This window comes from Chiloscyllium plagiosum, chromosome 9 (assembly GCF_004010195.1).
Source record: "Chiloscyllium plagiosum isolate BGI_BamShark_2017 chromosome 9, ASM401019v2, whole genome shotgun sequence".
Taxonomy (NCBI): Eukaryota; Metazoa; Chordata; class Chondrichthyes; order Orectolobiformes; family Hemiscylliidae; genus Chiloscyllium; species Chiloscyllium plagiosum.
The window spans coordinates 98,860,120-98,881,759 of NC_057718.1; the positions used below are offsets into that span (position 1 = coordinate 98,860,120).

Sequence of the window (21,640 nt, forward strand, 5' to 3'; positions counted from 1 at the left end):
TTAATCAACGCCAGTTGAAATTTGTTTTCTCTTTGTTCTACTCGCCCGTCCACACTCCCTTCGGAAATGTAGGCTCCTATTGCGATTCTGACACAGATGGGGCCCAGAGTCAAGGAAATCTGCACAGTCTGATCAAACTGGCAGTGGCGCCAGGTCCCTTCTGTGCTCAGATGCGAATCTGTGCTTCTCCCAGGCTGAGGATTAAAAACCGTCACAACCTGCTCAGTGGGAACTGAGAGAGAGCAGGCCACAAGAGAGGTAAGAACTGTGAGAGCAGAGGGGGGGGCATGAGGCACTCAACTCTGTTGCAGCCTTTGCTACCTTGGAGAGCACAACCCCAAACTCTCAGCTCTCCACCCCAATTTGTCCACCTGACCCCACTCCCCGCCTCCCCATTTTTGACAAGCCATGACTTCAATACCCTTGAACGAAGACAGAACCTCTGCAGGTCTGGCAGCATCCTCAGGAACCAGTTCTGAGCAAGGGTCACTGGACCCAGAATGTTAGTTCTGATTTCTCTCCACAATTGCTGCCAGACCTGCTGAGCTTCTCCACCAATTTCTGTTTTTGTTTCTGATTTCCAATATCCGCAGTTCTCTTGGCTTCGACTTTTATTCAATGCTCTCAACCTGAAGGGAGAGGAGTCTCTGCTCCATAACCCTCCAGGGCTTGTGGACGTGTTGGCAGGTGTATCCTGGAAGGGTTCAGGCACATTTGGTTATAGGCCTTGTTTGCGGTCATTGCAGTTCCCTCTTGGAAGCATGAGAAATTAGTGGTGTCAGATGATTCAAAAGCACTATTTCAGCTCTGCTTGGTGATGGGGTGGCACAGTGGCTAGCACTGTTGCCTCACAGTGCTAGGGACCCGGGTTCAATTCCTGCCTTGGGTGACTGTGTGGAGTTTGCACGTTCTCCCTGTGTCTGCATGGGTTTCCTCTGGGTGTTCCGGTTTTGTCACACAAACCAAAGGTGTGCAGGTCAGGTGAGTTGGCCATGCTAAATTGCCCATAGTGTTAGATGCATTAGTCAGGGGCAAATGTAGGGTAGAGTAATGGGTCTGGGTGGGTTACTCTTTGGAGGGTCGGTGTGGACTTGTTGGGCTGAAGGGCCTGTTTCCATACTGTAGGGAATCTAATCTGACAGGAACACTCCCCCTGACCAATGAAGAAAGGGGCCCATTTTCAAGATGTTTGTACTTCATGAACCAGTCTATTGCTGGTGGTTTATGTTTAAACAAAGCTTGTCTATTTTCGTATAAAAGCAGAGGAGGCTGCAAACACTCAGCAGGTCGGGCTCTGCCTACCGAGAGAGAAAAGCTTCAGATCTGAAGTGAAAGAAGTTACAGATATAGAGTTATAGAGGTATTAGCACGGAAACAGACCCTTCGGTCCAACTCGTCCACGCTGACCAGATATGTCAACCCAATCTAGTCCCACCTGCCAGCACCTGGCCCATATCCCTCCAAACCCTTCATGATGGATTTTAAACAATTCCAAAGGCAGGGAAAATGAGTGACGGGGGTGATAGAACCCAGCGGTTGGAATCTGTGAAAAGGTGGGGGGGAGATTAAACCAAAGGGAAAGAAAAGGTGAAATATGATAAACAGACAAATGGAAACTCTATTGGATTGTACAGCAGACATTCTTTGAGGTGGACATTTCTGGAAGAGAATAGCAGTGAATTGCAAAGGCTGCTATGAAAATATAGGAAGGAGGTTTTGAGAAATGCAGAGCAGGTCTGTCACTACCTATGGAGTGTATGTTTCAATGGTATGTCAGCCTCTGCACTAGTTTTAAACTTGTTGCTGAGATAAGGTTTAGTGAACATGCAGACACACCTCTGAAGCATGCTGTAACTGTGGCCTTAGCCAACGGGGACCGTTGTAGAATGTTGGACTGAGAGCTATTGTGACTGACAGCCACCCTATTGAAAGCAACGCTCCCCCCGCCCCCACCCGATTTTCTTTCTTCCTCCGTGGACATCTGAATACTGTGCATCGTATATTTAAATGGAAGTGGAAATCGTCATGGTACCCAGCCTTACAGATTGTAAGATCAGAGAAACATAGAAACAAAGGGGATAGGAGCAGAAGTAGGCCATACAGCCCCTTTAGCCTGCTCCACCATTCATTAAGATCATAGCTGTTCATTGGGCTCAATGTCCCAAACAGGCCCTCTCCCCATATCCCTTCATCACTTTAGCCACAACAGCCATATCTACCTCCCTCTTGAAAACATAAAATGTTTTGGCCTCAACCGCTTTCTGTGGCAGTGAATTCCACTGACTCACCACTCTGTGGGTGAATAGATTTCTCCTCATCTCAGTCCTAAAAGTTTTACCCCTTATCCCTAAACAATTACCTCTTGTTCTGGACTCCCTCGCCATCAGGACCATCCTTCCTGCGTCTAACCTCTCCTGTCCTGTTATAGGCTTCCATGAGATAGCCCCCTTATTCTTCTAAACCCCAGGGAATATAATTGGAACAGACACATGAATGGGCAGGGAGCAGAGGGCAGTGTCCAAGGGACACATCCTTGGAAAATAGGCGCCAGGTATAGATAAAGGATCTGGATCAGCGCAGGCTTGGAGGGCCGAAAGGCCTGTTCCTGTGCTTTAATTTTCTTTGTTCTTTGGTCTAACTGACTCAATCTCTCCTCATACATCAGCCCTGCCATCCCAGAAATCAACTTGGTAAACTTTCGCTATGCTCCCTCTATAGATAGAATATCCTTCATCCGATAAAGGAGACCAAAACTGCACATAATATTTCATGTGTGGTCTCACCAATGCCTTGTATAATTGCAGCAAGAAATTGTTGTTCCTGTTCTTGAAACCTTTTGGTTTGCAAGCCAACAAGATCTTTATTTTCTTTACTGCCAGCTCAAGAAAACCTTAAGGTCTGGCCTGATCTCATCTGAAGGGCAAAAATGCCCAGACTAAAACACCCATCACATCTCTAACATTTTCCTGTTCTGAGGGAAGGTGAAAAGCCTGAAAGTGTTAACAGTGTTTCTCCCTCCACAGATGGTGCCTGACCTGCTAAGTGTTGCCAGGATTTTGTGTAAAGACAGTCCATTAGTTCTGAGCCGGCTCACGTATTTGATTTGATCTATTTATTTGTGTATCATGTGCCCAACAGAAGTTATCGGAACCGAGTGCTGGGTGAAGCATATAAATAGACACCAATGTTTCACCTGGCCACTCAAGTCTACCAATGGTCAAGAACAGATAGTCACTTTGCTGTTAGATTCTACAGGGTTAAGCAGCTGGGAAAAATCAGAAATGGCTTTAACAATGGAATGATTGGGCTGTTGTGGCACAGTGGTAGTGTCCCTGCCTCTGGCATAGGAGGCCTGCTCCAGATGTGTGACATAATAGGTTGATGTTATAAATACCGAGATAGAATATACTTTGCTATACAATTAACACAGTACATACTGCACATCCCAGAGACCTGACACTGCAGCACTGTTATTGTAGCTGCACGGATGAGAATGGGCCTATATATAGAGAGAAAACGTGCACTAGCTTTGCGAATCGCAATTTTTTTCAGCTTGCTATTGACTCATTTCTTTTGTTTTGCAACCCCCCAACCCCTTCCCCTTCCAATATTAGTTGATGATCAGAGATCTATTCTAATTGTGTGCTGAACAAGTCATTGGTATCCTTCCATTGATGTTGCTTTTTCTGCTAGTGACCCGTCGGTTCATGGGCCTGCCTGAGTATGCTTTGTGCTTTCCCTTTTGTGCCTAGGGTCCAGACACAAACAAGACACAAGGATGTGTTCAATGCTTTCCTTTCTAATCCTAATAGTTCACTGATTGCGTTACCTTTCACTCTTGCATTTGTTCCACTGTATGTGCTTCTTCAGTTTGCGTGTTCATTGGCAAAGGGGTGTACATTAGACAACGACTTATGGTTAATAAATTACAAGTACCGATATATTATTCTGAAATGTGGCCAACATTTCCAATAACAATACAAAACTTTCAACATAACATTGGTAGATTGGGTTGGGAAAAAGTGTAAGTAAAATGGTGCTTCTGATCATACAGCTTGTGCAAGCTACTTTGATAGCTATTGGCTACTTGCTTCATGATATTAAATACTTGTGTTATCTTTAAAGGGGAGGGAGATACTTGAAAAGAAAACTTCAAGCTCATCCTAAACTTCACTCCAACACGACAGTCTGATTTCTGTCATGTGTTGTCCATGCTGAATTTGACAGTCTTTTATTTCTGTCTGCTAATGTTAGTGTTGTATGTCTTGTTCTGTGTAACAACCCAAAGTTTCATTAATTTCCATGTGAATAATATCGGAAACAATTATGTGGACGTTTGTGCACTGAAAAGTGTAATATGTGTTTGGTGCAATCATGGCTACAATTTTTTTCTCAATCATATGATATATCGGTATGCTATTACTTCCTAAAATTTCCACCTGCCTGGTGCAGTTAGAAATTGTGGAGTTATAAAATGTCCCGGCTTGAGCCCCGGTTTCGGTGTCTACGTTATGGTGTCCTGTTGTACTTGTGCAGACTGAAGTCAAGTGATGCTTATAAAAAGGCCTGGGGGAATAACCAGGATGGAGTCGTGGCCAGCCAACCGGCCCGGGTGATGGATGAGCGTGAGCAGATGGCAATCAGTGGAGGATTCATTCGCAGGTGAGGTCAAACTCAGAACGCATCAGACTAAAAGACATACTGTTATCTGGGGCTTTACCATGGTCCCAAGTTGAACGATGCAAAAATTTCAGTCATCAAGAGCCAAGCTTGCGAGTGAAAAAAAGCCATGGTATCGACCAATGGGGAAGACCCACCAGCTCTCCACAGGTGGATAAGATGGTTTAGAATCCATTTTGGGTGGAGTTTAATATTACTGACCCAGGTCCAGCTCATTGCCGGAATGAAACGCACTCTCAACGGAGGTCTGGCTGATTTATGTATCTGATAGGCACTTAGGGGGTGACATTATAGAGGTTTATATAATCATTAAGGGCATGCATAGGATGAATAGCCAGGGATTCATTTCCCAGGGTAGAGGAGTCCAAAGTTAGAGTGAATATGTTTAAAGTGAGAGTGGAAAGGTTTAAAAGGGACCTAAGGGGCAATCGTTTCACACAGAGGGTGGTGCATGTATGGAATGAGCTGCCAGAGGAAGTGGTGGAGGCTGGTACAATTACAACATTTAAAAGTCATCTGGATGGGTAATTGAATAGGAAGGGTTTAGAGGGACATAGTCAAATGCTGAGAAATGGGACTAGATTAATTTAGGATATATGGTCAGCATGGATGAGTTGGACTGACATTTCTGTGTTATACATCTCCATGAGTCTATGATGGGCCTTTCCTAGAATTCAGAACTCAAGGAAGGAAATCCTGCTTGGCCCATGCTGCCATTCACTAAACAACATTAACTAATGTTCTTCAAGGAAGGAAATGTGCCATCCTTACCTGTTCTGGCCTACATGTGACTCCCAACCCATGACATTGTGGTTGACTGTTAACTGCCCTCTGAAATGGCCTGAGCAAGTCGGTCAGTTTTAGTGGCATTTGGGGATAAACAATATATGGCGAACTAGGCATGCCTACATCCCACAAATGACAGAAAAAAAAAAAAATAAGAGGGACCAACATAGCTGGTTTGCCTCCATCAGACATCATCGTAGGATCTCTGGAGACGTGACAGAGAGGGCAAGATGCAAGGATGGGTACCAGTTTCCTCAGTCGAGCACTAAGTGCCTTTGAAAGATGGATTTTGTCTTAAAAGCTGTGGGTGAATCCCACAGGGACTTTCTGGTTAACCTTTTGAAGACTTACACTCGCATCCTTGAGCACCACTCATTTCTGCTGAACTTCAAAATAATTAATGTCAATTGGCTCATTAATGAGCCTGATTCCTTGTTTTGCACCACATGAAAATTTTTGAATATGTGTCCTGTTCACCAGTGTTTAAGTCATTCATATATAACAGGGAAAGCAGCGGCAAGAGCAAATCCAGCTCATTGTTACATAGCCATTTGCCTTCTTGTAGCATATTAAGTTTCATATGTTTTTACTGACTATTTTATGCTACTGTGGCTCTGTAAAATAATACCTACAATATTCACAAGAACAGCAAACTGTATAATGAAATTGGAGACCACAATCACCAAAGTGGAATTGTTCCACTTATAAAAATATTCAAATCTCTGTCACTAAATACAAAAAGTTTATATTGATTTTAGGATTGGCAAGGAGAAAATGTATGGTTCACACCAACAGGTTAAGGTGAACTGTTTTGTAACTGTGATTTGGAGATACTGGTGTTGGACTGGGGTGTACAAAGTTAAAAATTAGCATTTAGGCTGATTACTTTGGACGATGAAACGGAAAAGTCACATCAGTCTAGGAGTAAAGCTCAGATGTTTCTGTTCTTTCAAGAGTGAATCTTTTGTTCTTTATCTTGAACATAGTAACTGATAGAGTATGGTTCATTGAGCTGTGGTAGCTCCTCCAATGTCTGACGTGGGGAACTGAGGGTGAAAATAAGGTGTACTGGCTGCAAAACAGAGCTCTCCCCTAAGGCTGGAGCTCAAGGAATTGTTAATTTTCCATGCTGGAAGAGGTGGCAGAGGCAGGGAGGGACCAGACAATGGCAGAGATTTGCTGTGAAAAGTGGGAATATTGCCTTCAATGCATTGACAATAAGATGGTGAGGAACAGGAAAACAGGAAGCGCTGATAATGGAAGAATTAGACCCAACCTAATTCAGATGGGTCAGAGAGCTGCAAGACCCCTGGAGTATTCATGAAAGATTATTTATTTATACTGTGAGGTTCATGAGAAGTGAAGTGAAAATTGACGGGCATTAGAGAGTGTGTGGTGTTGGAAAAGCACAGCAGGTCAGGCAGCATCCAAGGAGCAGGCGAATCAACATTTCAGGTATGACCCCTTCATCAGGAATATGCCTAAAGCTTATGCCTGAAATGTTGACTCTCCCTCATTCCTGATGAAGGGCTTATGCCCAAAATGTCGATTCTCCATTCCTGATGATTGGCTTATGCCAGAAATGTTGATTCTCCTGCTCCTCGGATGCTGCCTGACATGTTGTGCTTTTCCAGCACCACACTCTCGACTCTGATCACCAGCATCTGCAGTCCTCACTTTCTTCTGGTTTAGAATAGTCAAGGAATGATTTTAGCTTAGAAAACATGGAGAATAAAAGCTTTTAGAAAAGATTTTAGAGGAGAATTGACTGATTTTGATTTGACTTGATTTCTTGTAGTCACATGTACCGAAGTACAGTGAAAAGGTTTGTTTTATGAGCTATACAGGCAAATCATAACAAACAAGGACATACAGATCACAGGGTGCTTAGACAGAGCAGGACATATAAGGTTATGGCCACACAGGAGGTGTGTAAAGCAAGATCAATATTAGATTTGAAGTTATTAGAGCTCCCTTCAGCAGTCTGATAACAGCAGGGAACAAGCTGTTCTTGAACCTGTTGGTGTGTGTGTTCAAGCGACTGTATCTTCTGCCTGATGGAAGATGTTGGAAGAGAACATTACTGGGGTGGGAGAGGTCTTTGATGATGTTGATAGCCTTTCCGTGGTAAGGAGAAGTATAAATGAAGTCCATGGATGGGAGGTTGCCTTTCGTGATGGACTGAGCTGTGCATGCAACTTTCTGTCATTTCTTACACTCCTGGGCAGTGTATTTGCAGCAGGGGTCAGAAGCAAATATAGTTACTCTCCTGAAAAAGTGGATAGGACAGTTTAGGGAAAATACAGTTACCTTGAGGTAAAGGTTGATCCTCTGAAATTGCCAGACCAGAGTGTTTGGTTAGAAAGCTGCAGACTATGGTAAAACTGATAAAGTTTAAGCTCTCAATTCTGTGAGTATTCATTTATAAAGCCTTCACAGTTCACAAAACAGAACTGAACAGAATCAATTAAGTTGAACCTAAAGATTTAATAAAGAAAAGTAATTTCTTTGGATTTGACTTGCTGTAAACTAATAATATTGTGGAACAAATGAAACTGTGTTTAATATCTTTCAAACTGTGCTCTACATTTCATTTACTTGTGAATTAAATATTTGCTTTGTTGTTAAAGAAAGTCTCCATTCTTGTGTACCTATCCTGCAGTGAATGACCAATATGTTAAAAATCACACAACACCTGGTTATAGTCCAACAGGTTTAATTGGAAGCATGCTAGCTTTCGGAGCAACGCTCCTTCATCAGGTGGTTCATCCGGGTTTCATCAGCGGCGTTCCGAAAGCTAGTGCTTCCAATTAAACCTGTTGGACTATAACCTGGTGTTGTGTGATTTTTAACTTTGTACACCCCAGTCCAACACCGGCACCTCCGAATCATGACCGATATGTTACATTACAAAAAAATGCATGATCTACCAAACCAGATTGCATTCTGTGATCTGATCTGTCCAGTCGTAACATGAGTTGAGACCATAATAAAGTAGAAACCACTATTGCTGATGAGTTGAAAATTCGCCTATTCCATTCCTCTAACCAAATTTAAGAGATAAAATTGTTTTTCTGTATAGTCAGACTCAAGGAAATGATTCAAATAATATATTTTAAAGACACTTTCTTCTGATGCAGAGTAACCAATGATGCCCGGGAAAATGAGATGGATGACAATTTAGAGCAAGTTGGTGGTATCATTGGTAATCTTCGCCACATGGCTCTTGACATGGGTAACGAGATTGATACACAGAACCGCCAGATTGACAGGATTATGGAGAAGGTAAGACTATTAGCAAATCAATTTTAAAGGTACTTGGCGGGGGGGGGAATATGAATTCACTTTGTAACTGGCCCTAAACTAATTCTGAACTATCAGTGTTTGTGTGTTTAAAATGCACTTTGGCTCACTCATTAAACTGTCTACTGATCTATGTTGTTTGCAATTCTGTTCCCCCTCCCATCAGAAGAATGCTGTGAAATTTAATAGGGTTCAGAAAAGATTAACAAGGATGTTGTCAGGGTTGGAGGGTTTGAGGTACAGGGAGAGGCTGCATAGGCTGTGACTGTTTTCACTGGAGCATCGGAGGCTGAGGGGTGACCTTATAGAGGTTTATAAAATAATGAGGGGCATGGATAGGGTAAATAGACAAAGCCTTTTCCCTGGGGTGGGGGAGTCCAGAACTAGATGGCATAGGTTTAGGGTGAGAGGGGAAAAATGTAAAGGTCAGCTATGGGGCAATGTTTTCATGCAGAGGGTGGTGCGTGTATGGAATGCGCTGCAAGGGGAAGTGATGGAGTCTAGTACAATTACGACCTTTAAAGGCATCTGGATGGGTATATGAATAGGAAAGGTTTAGAGGGATATGGGCCAAGTGCTGGCAAATGGGACTGGATTAGTTTAGGGTATCTGCTCGGCATGGATGAGTTGGACCGAAGGGTCTGTTTCCGTGCTGTACATCTCTACGACTCTTTGACGCTATTTGAAGTTTGAAAACACACACTGTACTATCATTATGCAGTGTATAGCCATGTGCCCACATTAACAATGTAAATGCAGTAGAAAAATGTCACATGTTGAGGGTCATGTTGCTGATCACTATAAGCAAATGTTCTGCCGAGCCAGTAAATGGTGCCCCATTCTGAGGCCAATTACCAAGATTGGAGGGAGGGATTGATGTGTTGACAAAAGGATATTGGCTAATTTTAACCCTTTTTTATTTAAATTCAATGCACTGTGTTCACAGTAACATTCACACCAGTTATGCCAGGTAATGGCCATCCCCAGTAAAAGACAATCTAACCACTGTCCCTTGACATTCAGTGGGATCGCCATCACTGAATTCCCTCTGTGTCAACATCTTGGGGGTTACCATTGACCAGAAACTCACCTGGACTCACCACATAAAAACTGTGGCTACAAGAGCAGATTAGAGGCAAGGAATATTGCAGCAGGTAAATCACCTCCTGACGCCTCAAAGCCTGTCCATCATCTAAAAGGTACAAGCCAGGAGTGTGATGGAATACTCTCCACCTGCCTGGATTAGTGTAGCTCCAACAACACTCAAGAAACTTGGCACCAGCCAGGACAAAGCAGCCCGCTTGACTGGCACCACATCCGCAAGCATCCACTCCCTCCACCACCGACACTGAGTAGCAGCAGTGTGTCCTGCCTACAATATGTACTGCAGAAAATTGCCAAAGATCCTTAGACTGCACCTCCCAAACCAACGACCATTTCCGTCTAAAATAGAGGAAAGCAGATACATGGAAACATCACCACCTGCACATTCCCCTCCAAGTCACTGAGCATCCTGACTTAGAAATATATCACCATTCCTTCATAGTCATTGGGTCAACATTCTGCAATTCTTTCCATTAAGCACATTGTGGATCAACCTACAGCATGTGGATTGCAGCGGTTTAAGAAGGCAGCTCACCACCACCTTCTCAAGAGTAACTAGGGATGGGCAATAAATGCTGGCCAGGCTGCAACACCCAAGTCCTACAAGTTAATTTTTTTAAAAACTGTGAGCAATGGCATCTTGTTTATGAACATTTCCCATCCAAAGGAAGGGTTGTAGTGACATATAATTTCTGCAAGAAACACTGTTGAAAATAGACAAAAGTCTTTTGAACTTATTTCATTTGCAACATGTACTAATATGTGTTTTGTATGAATTTTCAACTGGGGTAATGTACCTAATTTCCTCAAGTGAAAAACAAATTATCAACCCCTGCCTTGGATGTACTCAATGACTATTCTAAATTGCATTTTTGTCTGAATGTTGCTGTGTATATTGCCAGCTGATGTGCAGAACTTACAATAATCTAACTCCAATAAAGATAGGAATATCATGACCCATGAGACAAACTTTGGGATAAACGCATCATTCACACTCCATAAATAGCTGTACTGACACAATTCCTGAAGAAGGGCTCATGCCTGAAACGTCGATTCTCCTGCTCCTTGGATGCTGCCTGACCTGCTGCGCTTTTCCAGCAACACATTTTCAGTACTGACACAATTGTTATCCTTGAGTTTGTTCTGAGTTTGACCTCCTGATTTGAATCTTCTGGATGCTTCAATATGATGTGTGAGCACATCATCAATGGAGTAACAGAGAAGTGAAACTTTCCCTGTTGATGGCTTTAATGAAAGATTTACATTAGCGTGGGACAGTAACTTCACACAAATATACTTTCTATAAAGAAAGAATGATTAGGAGGTGATGGTGGGACAAGCTGAATTACACATTTGCAGAGCTGGTGCAGATGATGGGCCAAATGGCCTTCCACTGCAATGCAACAATTCTGTGAGTATCTCATTGACATAGTCACAGGGTGACTAACATTCCTAATGTTTGTTAACATGTTCATCAAGCAATGTTTGATCATTGTCATGTTCGGAAATCATTTTATGGTTAGTTCCTCCCTTCACCTCTCTTAAATCTGAAGTTACATGACACCAGGTTATAGGTGAACACGTTTATTTAAAATCACAAGCTTTCGGAGCGCAGTTCCCTGTCAGGTGAAGCCACTTCACCTGAAGATTCTTGTTGCTCACGTCTTCAGTGCTTAGTGAACAAGCGACACAGGCTGATCTCTGAATTGAAAGGGAACTGAAAACTCTATGGGTAAAGTACGGGCAGCTACCTGTGGAATATCAGGGTACTTCAATTATTATTGTATGAGGGAATAATGATCAGTAACACAACTAAGTAAGTAATTAGAATATTCCTGTCATCATTTTTGCTGCTGCTAAGTTCCAGACTACCTCTGGAGGAGATAATATTTTGGATACATGCCTATGAGTTTCATCATATTAACAAGCTTCCCTACTGAGTCAATTCGTCTAAATTCTCTCCTCCACTAGCTTCAATATTCCTGAAAAGAGAGACATTTGTCAATGCTTTTTAACCTTCCAATCAGCAGAACAAACTCAAGCATAACAAATTTTAAACAATCACAAAGATTTATATGACAATAAAAAAGTGTGCTCATTGGTAGGGAAACCAGGAGGGAACTATCGGTTCCCCAAGTTTTTGGGTAATTGGGCAACAACCAACCGGATTCCTGATGAAGGACTTATGCCCGAAACGTCAACCGTCCTGCACCTTAGATGCTGCTTGGCCTGCTGTGCTTTTTCAGTGCCACACTTCTCAATAACAACTAACAACCAGTTTAAGATAATCAGTCAAATTCATAATATATTTATACTTGCATAAAGTGACATTCATTCAGATACAAAAACCTGTTATTTGTAAACAGAAGGATTACGTTCACCCATGGGTTTTGGGGTGCCTTTTGTTCCTCATTCCATCCTCCATGCCCATGCCTCAGCCAATCAGCACCCTTTATCCCTGTACCTTAAACTGTTGTGAGAGCTGAAATTTGGCATTCTTGCGTGTGTCCTGATGAGTGCAAGACGAAAAGCTTAAGCAATGTGTCTCTCTTTTCAGCAATATTCAAGTTTGGTATTACCAAACATTCCCAATATGTTTGTGACTAATAACCAAAAAGGGAATATCAAAAAAAGCTTCCCATTTGTTATTGCCCCGGTGATTTATTTTATTTCCATCATTGTTCGTGGCATTGTCCAGAAGATTAATCTTTATTTCCTGGAGACTCCGGGACACTGCTGTCAGAATGCTAATCCCATATCTGCAGATGTTTCACTGCCTTTTAGCCTCTAGCACTGAGCAGTGAAACATCTGCACATATTTGCAAAGGGACAGTGGCAATGCACCACTGATCAGTAGAGCTATAAGCGGTGTTCTCCAGTGTGCTGTACCTCTGTGATTTACTATTTCGTCAGCATTAGAAACACCTATATCCAATTAACTGAATGTTTCCTATCTAGTGCTTACTTGGGGGTGACATTATAGAGGTTTATAAAATCATGAGGGGCATGGATAGGATAAATAGACAAGTTCTTTTCCTTGGGGTGGGGGAGCCCAGAACTATAGGGCATAGGTTTAGGGTGAGAGGGGAAAGATATAAAGGGGACCTAAGGGGTAATTTTTTCACACAAAGGGTGGTGCATCTACGGAATGTGCTGCCAGAGGAAGTGGTGGCAAATGGGACTAGATTAGGTTAGGATATCCAGTTGGCATGGACAAGCTGGACTGAAGGGCCTGTTTCCGTTCTGAACATCTCTATGCCTCTATTTGCACAACGCATTTGTTTAGGTATTGACGTTATCTACATATCCTCTGCATTGTTGGTCAATGGAAAAGATTTTATAAATGACATGCCTTCCTTCTGTGAACATGATTTCTTTTAACAGTGAGTGTACAGTACATGTTGAGAACGTGTTCTCCCTGGCTGGCGAATCTAGAAATAATCAGTCTCAGAGGAAGGTGTCAGTCATTTCAGTTGCAGATTTGGGATAAACGTTTTCACTTAGTGGGTTGTGAAGCTTTGGAATTCTTCACTCTGGGGAGCTGAGGGTATTGCCACTGAGTACCTAATATCCAAAAGTTGACAAGTTTTTTTTTCACTTGAGGAATTAAGTAAGTAAAGTCATCGTAGTCCCAGAGGACTGCTCTGTCATTGGTGAGAGATGAGTAGTGGTGGTTTAACCTGAGGGTCACCATAAGTCAGGCAAGGGGAGAGGTTGAGAAGACCAGTTGTTCATGGTAACCTCGGTCGATATGGGATTTGAACCACGCCGTTGGTGTCACTCTGTACTATAAACCAACCAGCTGAGCTAAAGGAATGGAGACAGATGGGGGAAGTGGAGTTGAGGTAGATAATGGTCAGAGTTGAGAGTGTGGTGCTGGAAAAGCACAGCAGGTCAAGTAGCATCCGAGCAGCAGGAGAATTGACATTTCAGGCAAAAGCCCTTCATCAGGAATGAGGCTTGTGGGCCAAGGAGGCTGAGAGATAAATGGGAGTGGGGTGGAGCTGAGGGGAAGGTAACTGAGAATGCAATAGGTAGATGAAGGTGGGACAGAAGGTGATAGATTGGAGAAGAGGGTGGGTCACATAGGTAGGAAAGACAATGGACAGGTCCAGAGGGTGGTGCCCTCCAGCATCTACAATCCTCACTTTCTCCTATTAGATAGTGGTCAGCCAAGATTTTATTGAATGGTAGAATAGGCCTGAAGGGCCAAATGGCCTCCTTCAATTCTTATTTTTGATCCAGTTGTTTGTGGTGCTTGCCATTCAATTATTCTTCATTCTTTGGGTAATGTACAATTAATTTGCTCTTCCTTCAACACAAAATAATGTGCGTGCAATTTTTTTTTTAAATTTTAGGCTGAATCCAATAAAACCAGGATTGACGAAGCTAACCAACGTGCAACAAAGATGCTGGGAAGTGGCTAAGCCTGCAGGAAAGTGCACTACTCCCTGGCACTCTTCAGAAAGCAGCGTATACATTGATTTTATTGTGGTATTTACTGACTAGGTTTGCACACATGCACATGACAGACCCAGTGTAAAAGTTGCCCTGTGTAGCTTGTCATATTTTTAACCAGAGTACTTGTAATTATTTATTTCTAGATAAATCTCTTTCCAAAGGATGTATATAGGGCTGGATTGATGGCTTTAGCTCACTCGTGATTTTTCATTTTGTTTTCCCATTACAAAGTTTGCTCGGTAAAATAGGAGCTTGAGAAAAGCTGTTTTTCTTTTGAAATGCAGGGTGTACAGTATTGTCCTTGTGAACTGTGTCATTACACAAAGCTACTGCCATGTTCCTAAGGGTAATGTGATGATAAAAATGCATAGTTAAAAACAAAACTGTTGTCTTATGTTCATTTCACAGAACCTTTCTAACTTAACGTCAAGGAAGTGTGGTGTGTGTAACTGTAACCGTCCTTGCACTGAGGTGATGTACTCATACAATTATGCATGATATTAATTGTAAGACCTTCTGCTAAAATGATCTTCACATGGCAGTAGCGCCTTGGCAAAGCATGCTCAGTATTGAGACACAGTTGATAATAGGTTATATCTGCAAGTCTACAGTAGTGCCACATTTCATGTTCGAGAAACAAAACTGTGAACATGGTGTAAAATAAGGATAAAGCATTTAATAAATGAACAATTTCTGCAATGAGTATTCTCAAAATGAGAAAACTTAAGGCAGAAGCAAAACATATTGGTAGCGGTTAGACATTTTATCCACAAGGTTTAGATGCTGCTAATGGTAACGATATCTGATGGAAAGATTGCACTAACAGGGAAAACGTAGTTGTATACATAGGCCTGAATATTTATGAAAGATATGTAGATTTTATAAAGAAATTGTATTTTGTTTGTTATTACCCTGTGTTTTGTAAAGTTTCTTGTCGCTTTATGCATTTAGAGCTATGCACAGCAAATGGCTGGACTGTGTAGTTAAAGAAATAACTAAACAAAAATAGCAAAATCTGTTGAGATAAATGTTATTATAGCATGTAATGTGGAATTCCTACTGCCTCTGTCAGTCTGTGAAGTGGTTAAACATTTTGTAGCTAGTTAAAATGATTAAATATTACGAACCTTAAGCGATGTGCAGTTTAGTTTGTTGCCTACAAACCTTCTAAAAAACCTGTAACATGCATTGAGGCAGGTTAATGTCTTTGATGCAAAAGGGAGAAGAGCTCCATTGTACATTATTTATACCCACAGCTGAGATCTCTTTATCAAGGCATATCTACTATTTTGCTACACTTAGCACATAAAGGAAGTCTCATGTGATCTAAACTAGTTATTAAATCCAATGATTGAGCATTTTCCAATTCTTTTAAAGATTACCTGATGTGTTGTATAGAGATCCTTTGATCTGCTTCTCAAAGAGTGGGCGGCACGGTGGCACAGTGGTTAGCACTGCTGCCTCACAGCGCCAATTCCCGCCTCAGGCGACTGACTGTGTGGAGTTTGCACGTTCTCCCCCGTGTCTGCGTGGGTTTCCTCCGGGTGCTCCGGTTTCCTCCCACAGTCCAAAGATGTGCAGCTCAGGTGAATTGGCCATGCTAAATTGCCCGTAGTGTTAGGTAAGGGGTAAATGTAGGGGTATGGGTGGGTTGCGCTTCGGCGGGGCGGTGTGGACTTGTTGGGCCGAAGGGCCTGTTTCCACACTGTAAGTAATCTAATCAAATGCTTATTTCTGACACACTGAAATTTTTCTTAGAAATATCCAAATCCTGATATGCTACTTATGTTAATGTTCATGTAACTGTGTTGACAGCTAACAGAAGGGACATCATTTTTGTTTTATATTCCACATACTGATAGCTGCCACTTAAAATCTCATCTCAAATCGATGGCTTGCTGATGAATATGCAAATGACAGCAATTCTTAATCAGTGCTTTGAAGTTATTGATTAACATTCATTGTTAATAATAACACTAATATAATAAGCTCCTTTTTGGAGATTAGTATATTACTGGCCTAGTCCTTATCATTAAGCATGTTTTAAATTGTTTACCTTCTGATAGACTTGGAAGGAGAATGAAAATACAAGATAATTAACGGTGAGAAAAATTACACATATGCATTGAAAGAAGCAACAAAAATACGAGCAAAAGCGAAACATTATTGGAGCCCTTAATTTAACAGGTTTCACGTTACATGCACTTACCCAAAGCTGAAGCCACATTTGGGAATGAAATTACATTATTATCGTATCTGGTGGAATTCGTATGCTTGTACATGTTATGGAGATAAAGACAAAAAAATTGATTTCAGAATGAGAAAGTCAGAAAAACAGAAGAGATGTTATACGTCAGAATGTGCCATGGACTGTTGCTGGAACAATGACCCAGAACTTGCTGAAGTCAGGCATTTGTTGGGGCTGTTTCATCCTTCAGCTCCAAATGGTGTGCCCTGCAAGTTGTTGGATGTGCAAGCTGTTTAATGAGGCTGCTGGGACATTGTTGAATGAGGGGATGAGCTGAAGAAGGGCTCATGCCCGAAACGTCGATTCCCCTGCTCCTTGGATGCTGCCTGACCTGCTGCACTTTTCCAGCAACACATTTTCAGCTCTGATCTCCAGCACCTGCAGTCCTCACTTTCTCCTTGAATGAGGGGATATCTCCTTAACCGGTGATATATTTAAGGATTGAGACAGAAGCAAAGGAAGAATGAAAATAAAATCCAGTCTGAATTAGACTTGGAGAAAGGAAAAAATAAAGAGAAATGAAAATAGATTCGATTAAGAGGCCAAAAAAAAAGAAGCTAAGAGAAAAATAAATTGAAACTCTCCAGGGAAAATTGCTACCTGCAAGAATGAGTCTCCAAAGTTTTAATTGTTCTTTTTCTGGGCCAGATAGGTTGAATAGTATTACAGGAAGATAAATCTTAACTTTACAAATGTACTTACTTTATTAAGTGCCAGCCTAACCTTCTAACTTAAATTTAGTTAGAAATTAATGTGCAACTGCAAAAATGCATTCGTACTCATGAGAAGGCATGGATTGAGTTGCCATTTTGGCATACATTTGACAGGGTGGCATGAGTTGTCCAGCCACAATTATCACAGTCACAGAATATCTCTTCCTTGCCAATTCACATATTTATAGAGCCAAGCACTGTTAAATTAGCCACTACTCTGTCAGCAAATTTTGGTCAATTGTCAAAAACCTGGTTACCTTCCTCCAAATGTTTCTTCAGCTTCTGGGAATGTTAGGATTTTTTTCTGTCCCTTCTTTTTGTGCGCATTTCTTAACCTTAATGTGGACTACGGGTTTGCAGCTCATGGTCAACATGCAACGTTCACAATTCATTACTTTCTTGGCATTCCTAGTTAGGCCATTGGGGCAATGAATATCCATTTTATCAGGGCAGATAGAGAAAAACAAGTGTCCTGTTCCTTATAGTTCTCCAATACAGATGACCAAGGATGCACAGTAGTGATATTAGATGGAAAAATTGGATAGCAATCCCCTTCCTGGTACTGATACGTCCCTTGAATAGTACAAGAAAAATGGCTTATAAGAACAGGCTTTCTGAGGAATTCCTCTCCTGTTGTTCTGCTGAGATTATCCATGCCATATGGAAGTTATTTTAAGGGTCATGCCAAGTCTCAATGATCTTACCAGATCATAGGGATGCTCTCTCATTAGAGAGAGATAACTGATGGTAATTTAATCTGAGCACCACCATAACTCAGATGAGGGGACAGGTTGAGAAGGAGAGTCCTTCATGGTAAACTCAGCGAGCGTGGGGATTAAACCCTTGCTGTTGGCATCATGCTGCTTTGAAAACCAACTGTCTAGAGTTGAAAAGTGTGAATCTGGAAAAGTACAGCAGGAGAGGCAGCGTCCGAGGAGCAGGAGACTGGATAGTTCAGACAGAAGTGGCATTATTCCTGATGAAGGGCTTATGCCCAAAACGTCGACTTTCCTGTTCCTCAGATGCTGCCTGACCTGCTGTGTTTTTCCAGTGCCACACTTTTTGACTCTGACTCTCCAGCATCTGCAGTCCTCACTTTCTCCTAAATCAACTGTCCAGCCAACTAAGCTAAACCTACCTTCATCTTAAGGGTGAAAAGCAACACAATCAATGGTGACTAATCAAGTTGTGTCTATGAAACAAATTTACCTGTTCCTCCAGAATTGTTCAGAAGGTCATAGTTTCTACCTTGTGTGCTATTGTATTTTGAGGCGGAGTGGTATATTTCTATTGTCAGTGGGAGAAGCCTCCAGCATAACTAAAATGTCATAATTTGTGTATTAAACTGGAGGGGATCTCAGGTTTATACATGTCATTGCATTAGTTTGGCCATCTGAAGCTATTCAACCATTACAAATGTGTACCCAAATCAGATTAAACACCCAGGACAAGAAGACAATGAATAGCAAAAGACAACACCAGTGCAGAAAACATGAAGATGACCAACATAGAACGGTGCACTCAATTATATTTGCAGGTAATATGATAGGAAATGAAGACATGGTTGGTGCACTGAAAATGATAAAGAACTACCACTGTTTGGAAAACGAGAAGATTTTAAACATTTTCAATAACACTTTTTAGTTGACAAGAATTTGGTGTGAAGGGTAAAGAGAACAAAGCAAGGAACAAAAGTTAAAGTGAGAAATAAAGCAAGCAAGTCAACAGCAGAAGAAAATCCTCCATATTCTCACTTCAATTTTTAACCAATCGCTTGAGGGATTTAATGATGCACCTCTAGAGAAGATGAAATTGACCTGGGAATTTTAGCTCAAACGTTGGGACAATACCACTACATCACAAGAGCCCCAATAGGCACATACTGCTTGTTTTAGTAAATGAAATGGCAATGTAGACATTTTCTAAGCAACCTGTTTGGAGATGTTATTCCACATCTGTAGAGCAGGTAGGCCATCACCTTGGGTCTCCTGTCTCAGAGGTAGAAGGACTACCACAAAAGTTTCTTAGGTAATGTATGCTGACTACAATGGCTCAGTGAGATCTGAAAATTAACAAATTATCGGTGTTAGATTAAGGATTACGAACTGGGATCAGGAGGGGTGTAAAATAACCAAAGCAGTGGTTTCCCAAATATGACTGAAGAAGTATTGATGAGGCTCAGACATGGTCTACCTGGGTATCCAATGGAAACATGCAAGGTAAGAAAATATTCATTGAATATTTGAAAATCAACCAAATTTGGCACTGCAGAGGCAGTTAAGTCTTTCAATAAATAATGTAAAATTAAATTGGGATTGTTCAAAGTATTTACAAATAAGATTTTATGAAGTTTATTAGCAGCAGATAATGGTTGATGAACTATCCATTGCCCAGATTGCCAAACTGCCCATGAGGGAAATATAAGCTGTACAAGTGACCCAACAATAAACCTAAGCTAATAAACATAAAATATTGCAAAGGTAATACATTAGTGAACCATTATATTGAGAACTAATAATGTGCTTATTAAATTTATATTGTTTCCTTTGTTATTTGTTTAAGAAGCATTTTTAAATGTTACTAATTACAAAACCAATATCCCTGAACAGCTACATGCAAAATAATGATTTTCAAAATATGTTAGGTTGAGCTACAGGGAAAAGCTGAATAGGCTGGGGCTGTTTTCCCTGGAGCTCAGAGGATCATTCCACATGGAAAGAAACCAGTTGGGCATTTGTGTCCGTGCTGGTTCCATGTGACAGCTCTCTGGCTTGTCCCAGTCCTCGCAAGTTGTTTCTTTCAAGTATATGTCCTCACACATACCTCCATTCATATGTGTTTAAGCTCAACTTCAAGCAATTTAATTTGTGTAGACTCAAAGGAATGTACAAAAGTTGAAAGAACAAAAAAGAACAAACAAGGAGGTGAGGGGTATGTTGGTGTTGGGCGATCACCGTGTTCATCAAGTTACCATATGCTTACTGTTTGAAGGGAAGCTCAACAGCACTGTTGGCCTTTGATGAATTGTGGCTGTGGTCAAGACACAATTCACCAGCCCAGGCTCCAGGTGGCCCAAGTGAATGATATGGATGTAGTAGAGCATGAACAAACTGCTTGCAGACTGGGCAAGTTCCAACACTCTTCCAGCTCGGAATCTCGAATGAGCATGTTAGCGTTGATGAGATGGGATGATCAAGCATGTCCAGTTGACTATACGCTACGCAAGCTCAACTTTGCATGCTGAGCCTGATTTAGATTGATATAAGTAAAGCAATACTGATTATTATGTTAAGAATTCTTCCTGGCTGCACAGTGTGAGATTATCCAGGATTCTCATCCATTGCTGTCACCGTAGATCATCAGCAGCCTGTCAGGCTGCTATGGGAAAGCCAAGCTGTGCTTTTTGTTCAGACACCTACAGGTAAGAAATCATCTACATTATTGTGCGTGTGGTAACCTGGATCATTAAATGTTATGTCATAGAACTGTACATGCTCGATCCAACTCGCCCGTGCTGACTAGATAACCTAAATTAATCTAGACCCATTTGCCTGCATTTGGCTCATATTTATCTAAGCCCTTCCTATCATGTACCCATCCAGATATCTTTTAAATGTTACAATTGTACCGGCCTCCACCACTTCCCCTGGCAGCTCGTTCTATACCTGGATGACCCTCTGTGTGAAAAAGTTGCCCCTTCGGTCCCTTTCAAACCTTTCTCCTCTCACCTTAAACGTATGCTCTTTAGATTTGGATTCCCTTACCCTGGGAAAAAGCCCTTGGCTATTCACCCTAGCCATGCCTTCATGATTTTATAAACCTCTATAAGGTCACCCACTAATCTTCGATGCTCCAGGGAAAACAGCCCCAGCCTATCCAGCCTCTCCCTGTAGCTCAAAATCTTCAACCCTGGCTACATCCCTGTAAATCTTTTGTCTCCTTTCAAGTATCGGTGGGTTTGTAAAAATCGGTGGGTACCTAGATTACACCTCTTCCCACCCTACCTCTTGCAAAAATGCCATCCCGTATTCCCAATTCCTCCGCCTCCGCCGTATCTGCTCCCAGGAGGACCAGTTCCACCACAGAACACACCAGATGGCCTCCTTTTTTAGAGACCGCAATTTCCCTTCCCACGTTGTTAAAGATGCCCTCCAACGCATCTCGTCCACATCCCACACCTCCGCCCTCAGACCCAACCCCTCCAACCGCAACAAGGACAGAACGCCCCTGGTGCACACCTTCCACCCTACCAACCTTCGCATAAACCAAACCATCCGCCGACATTTCCGCCACCTCCAAACAGACCCCACCACCAGGGATATATTTCCCTCCCCACACCTTTCCG

General features: G+C 41.9%; 2 protein-coding genes across 5 annotated transcripts in view; one reads left to right on the forward strand and one right to left on the reverse strand.

Annotated features, from left to right (window-relative positions):
• The window catches only part of snap25a (synaptosome associated protein 25a), a 131,281-nt gene extending 115,815 nt beyond the window's left edge, over positions 1 to 15,466 (forward strand). For both annotated transcript variants that reach the window (XM_043696619.1, XM_043696618.1), the window contains exons 6-8: positions 4,537 to 4,662; positions 8,607 to 8,751; positions 14,232 to 15,466. In XM_043696619.1, coding sequence (XP_043552554.1) covers positions 4,537 to 4,662; positions 8,607 to 8,751; positions 14,232 to 14,300 — 340 coding nt within the window. In that variant the 3' untranslated portion in view covers positions 14,301 to 15,466. The remainder of the gene's footprint in view (positions 1 to 4,536; positions 4,663 to 8,606; positions 8,752 to 14,231) is intronic.
• Positions 1 to 21,640, reverse strand: part of mkks (MKKS centrosomal shuttling protein) — a 141,964-nt gene that overhangs the window by 50,471 nt on the left and 69,853 nt on the right. The window lies entirely within an intron of this gene.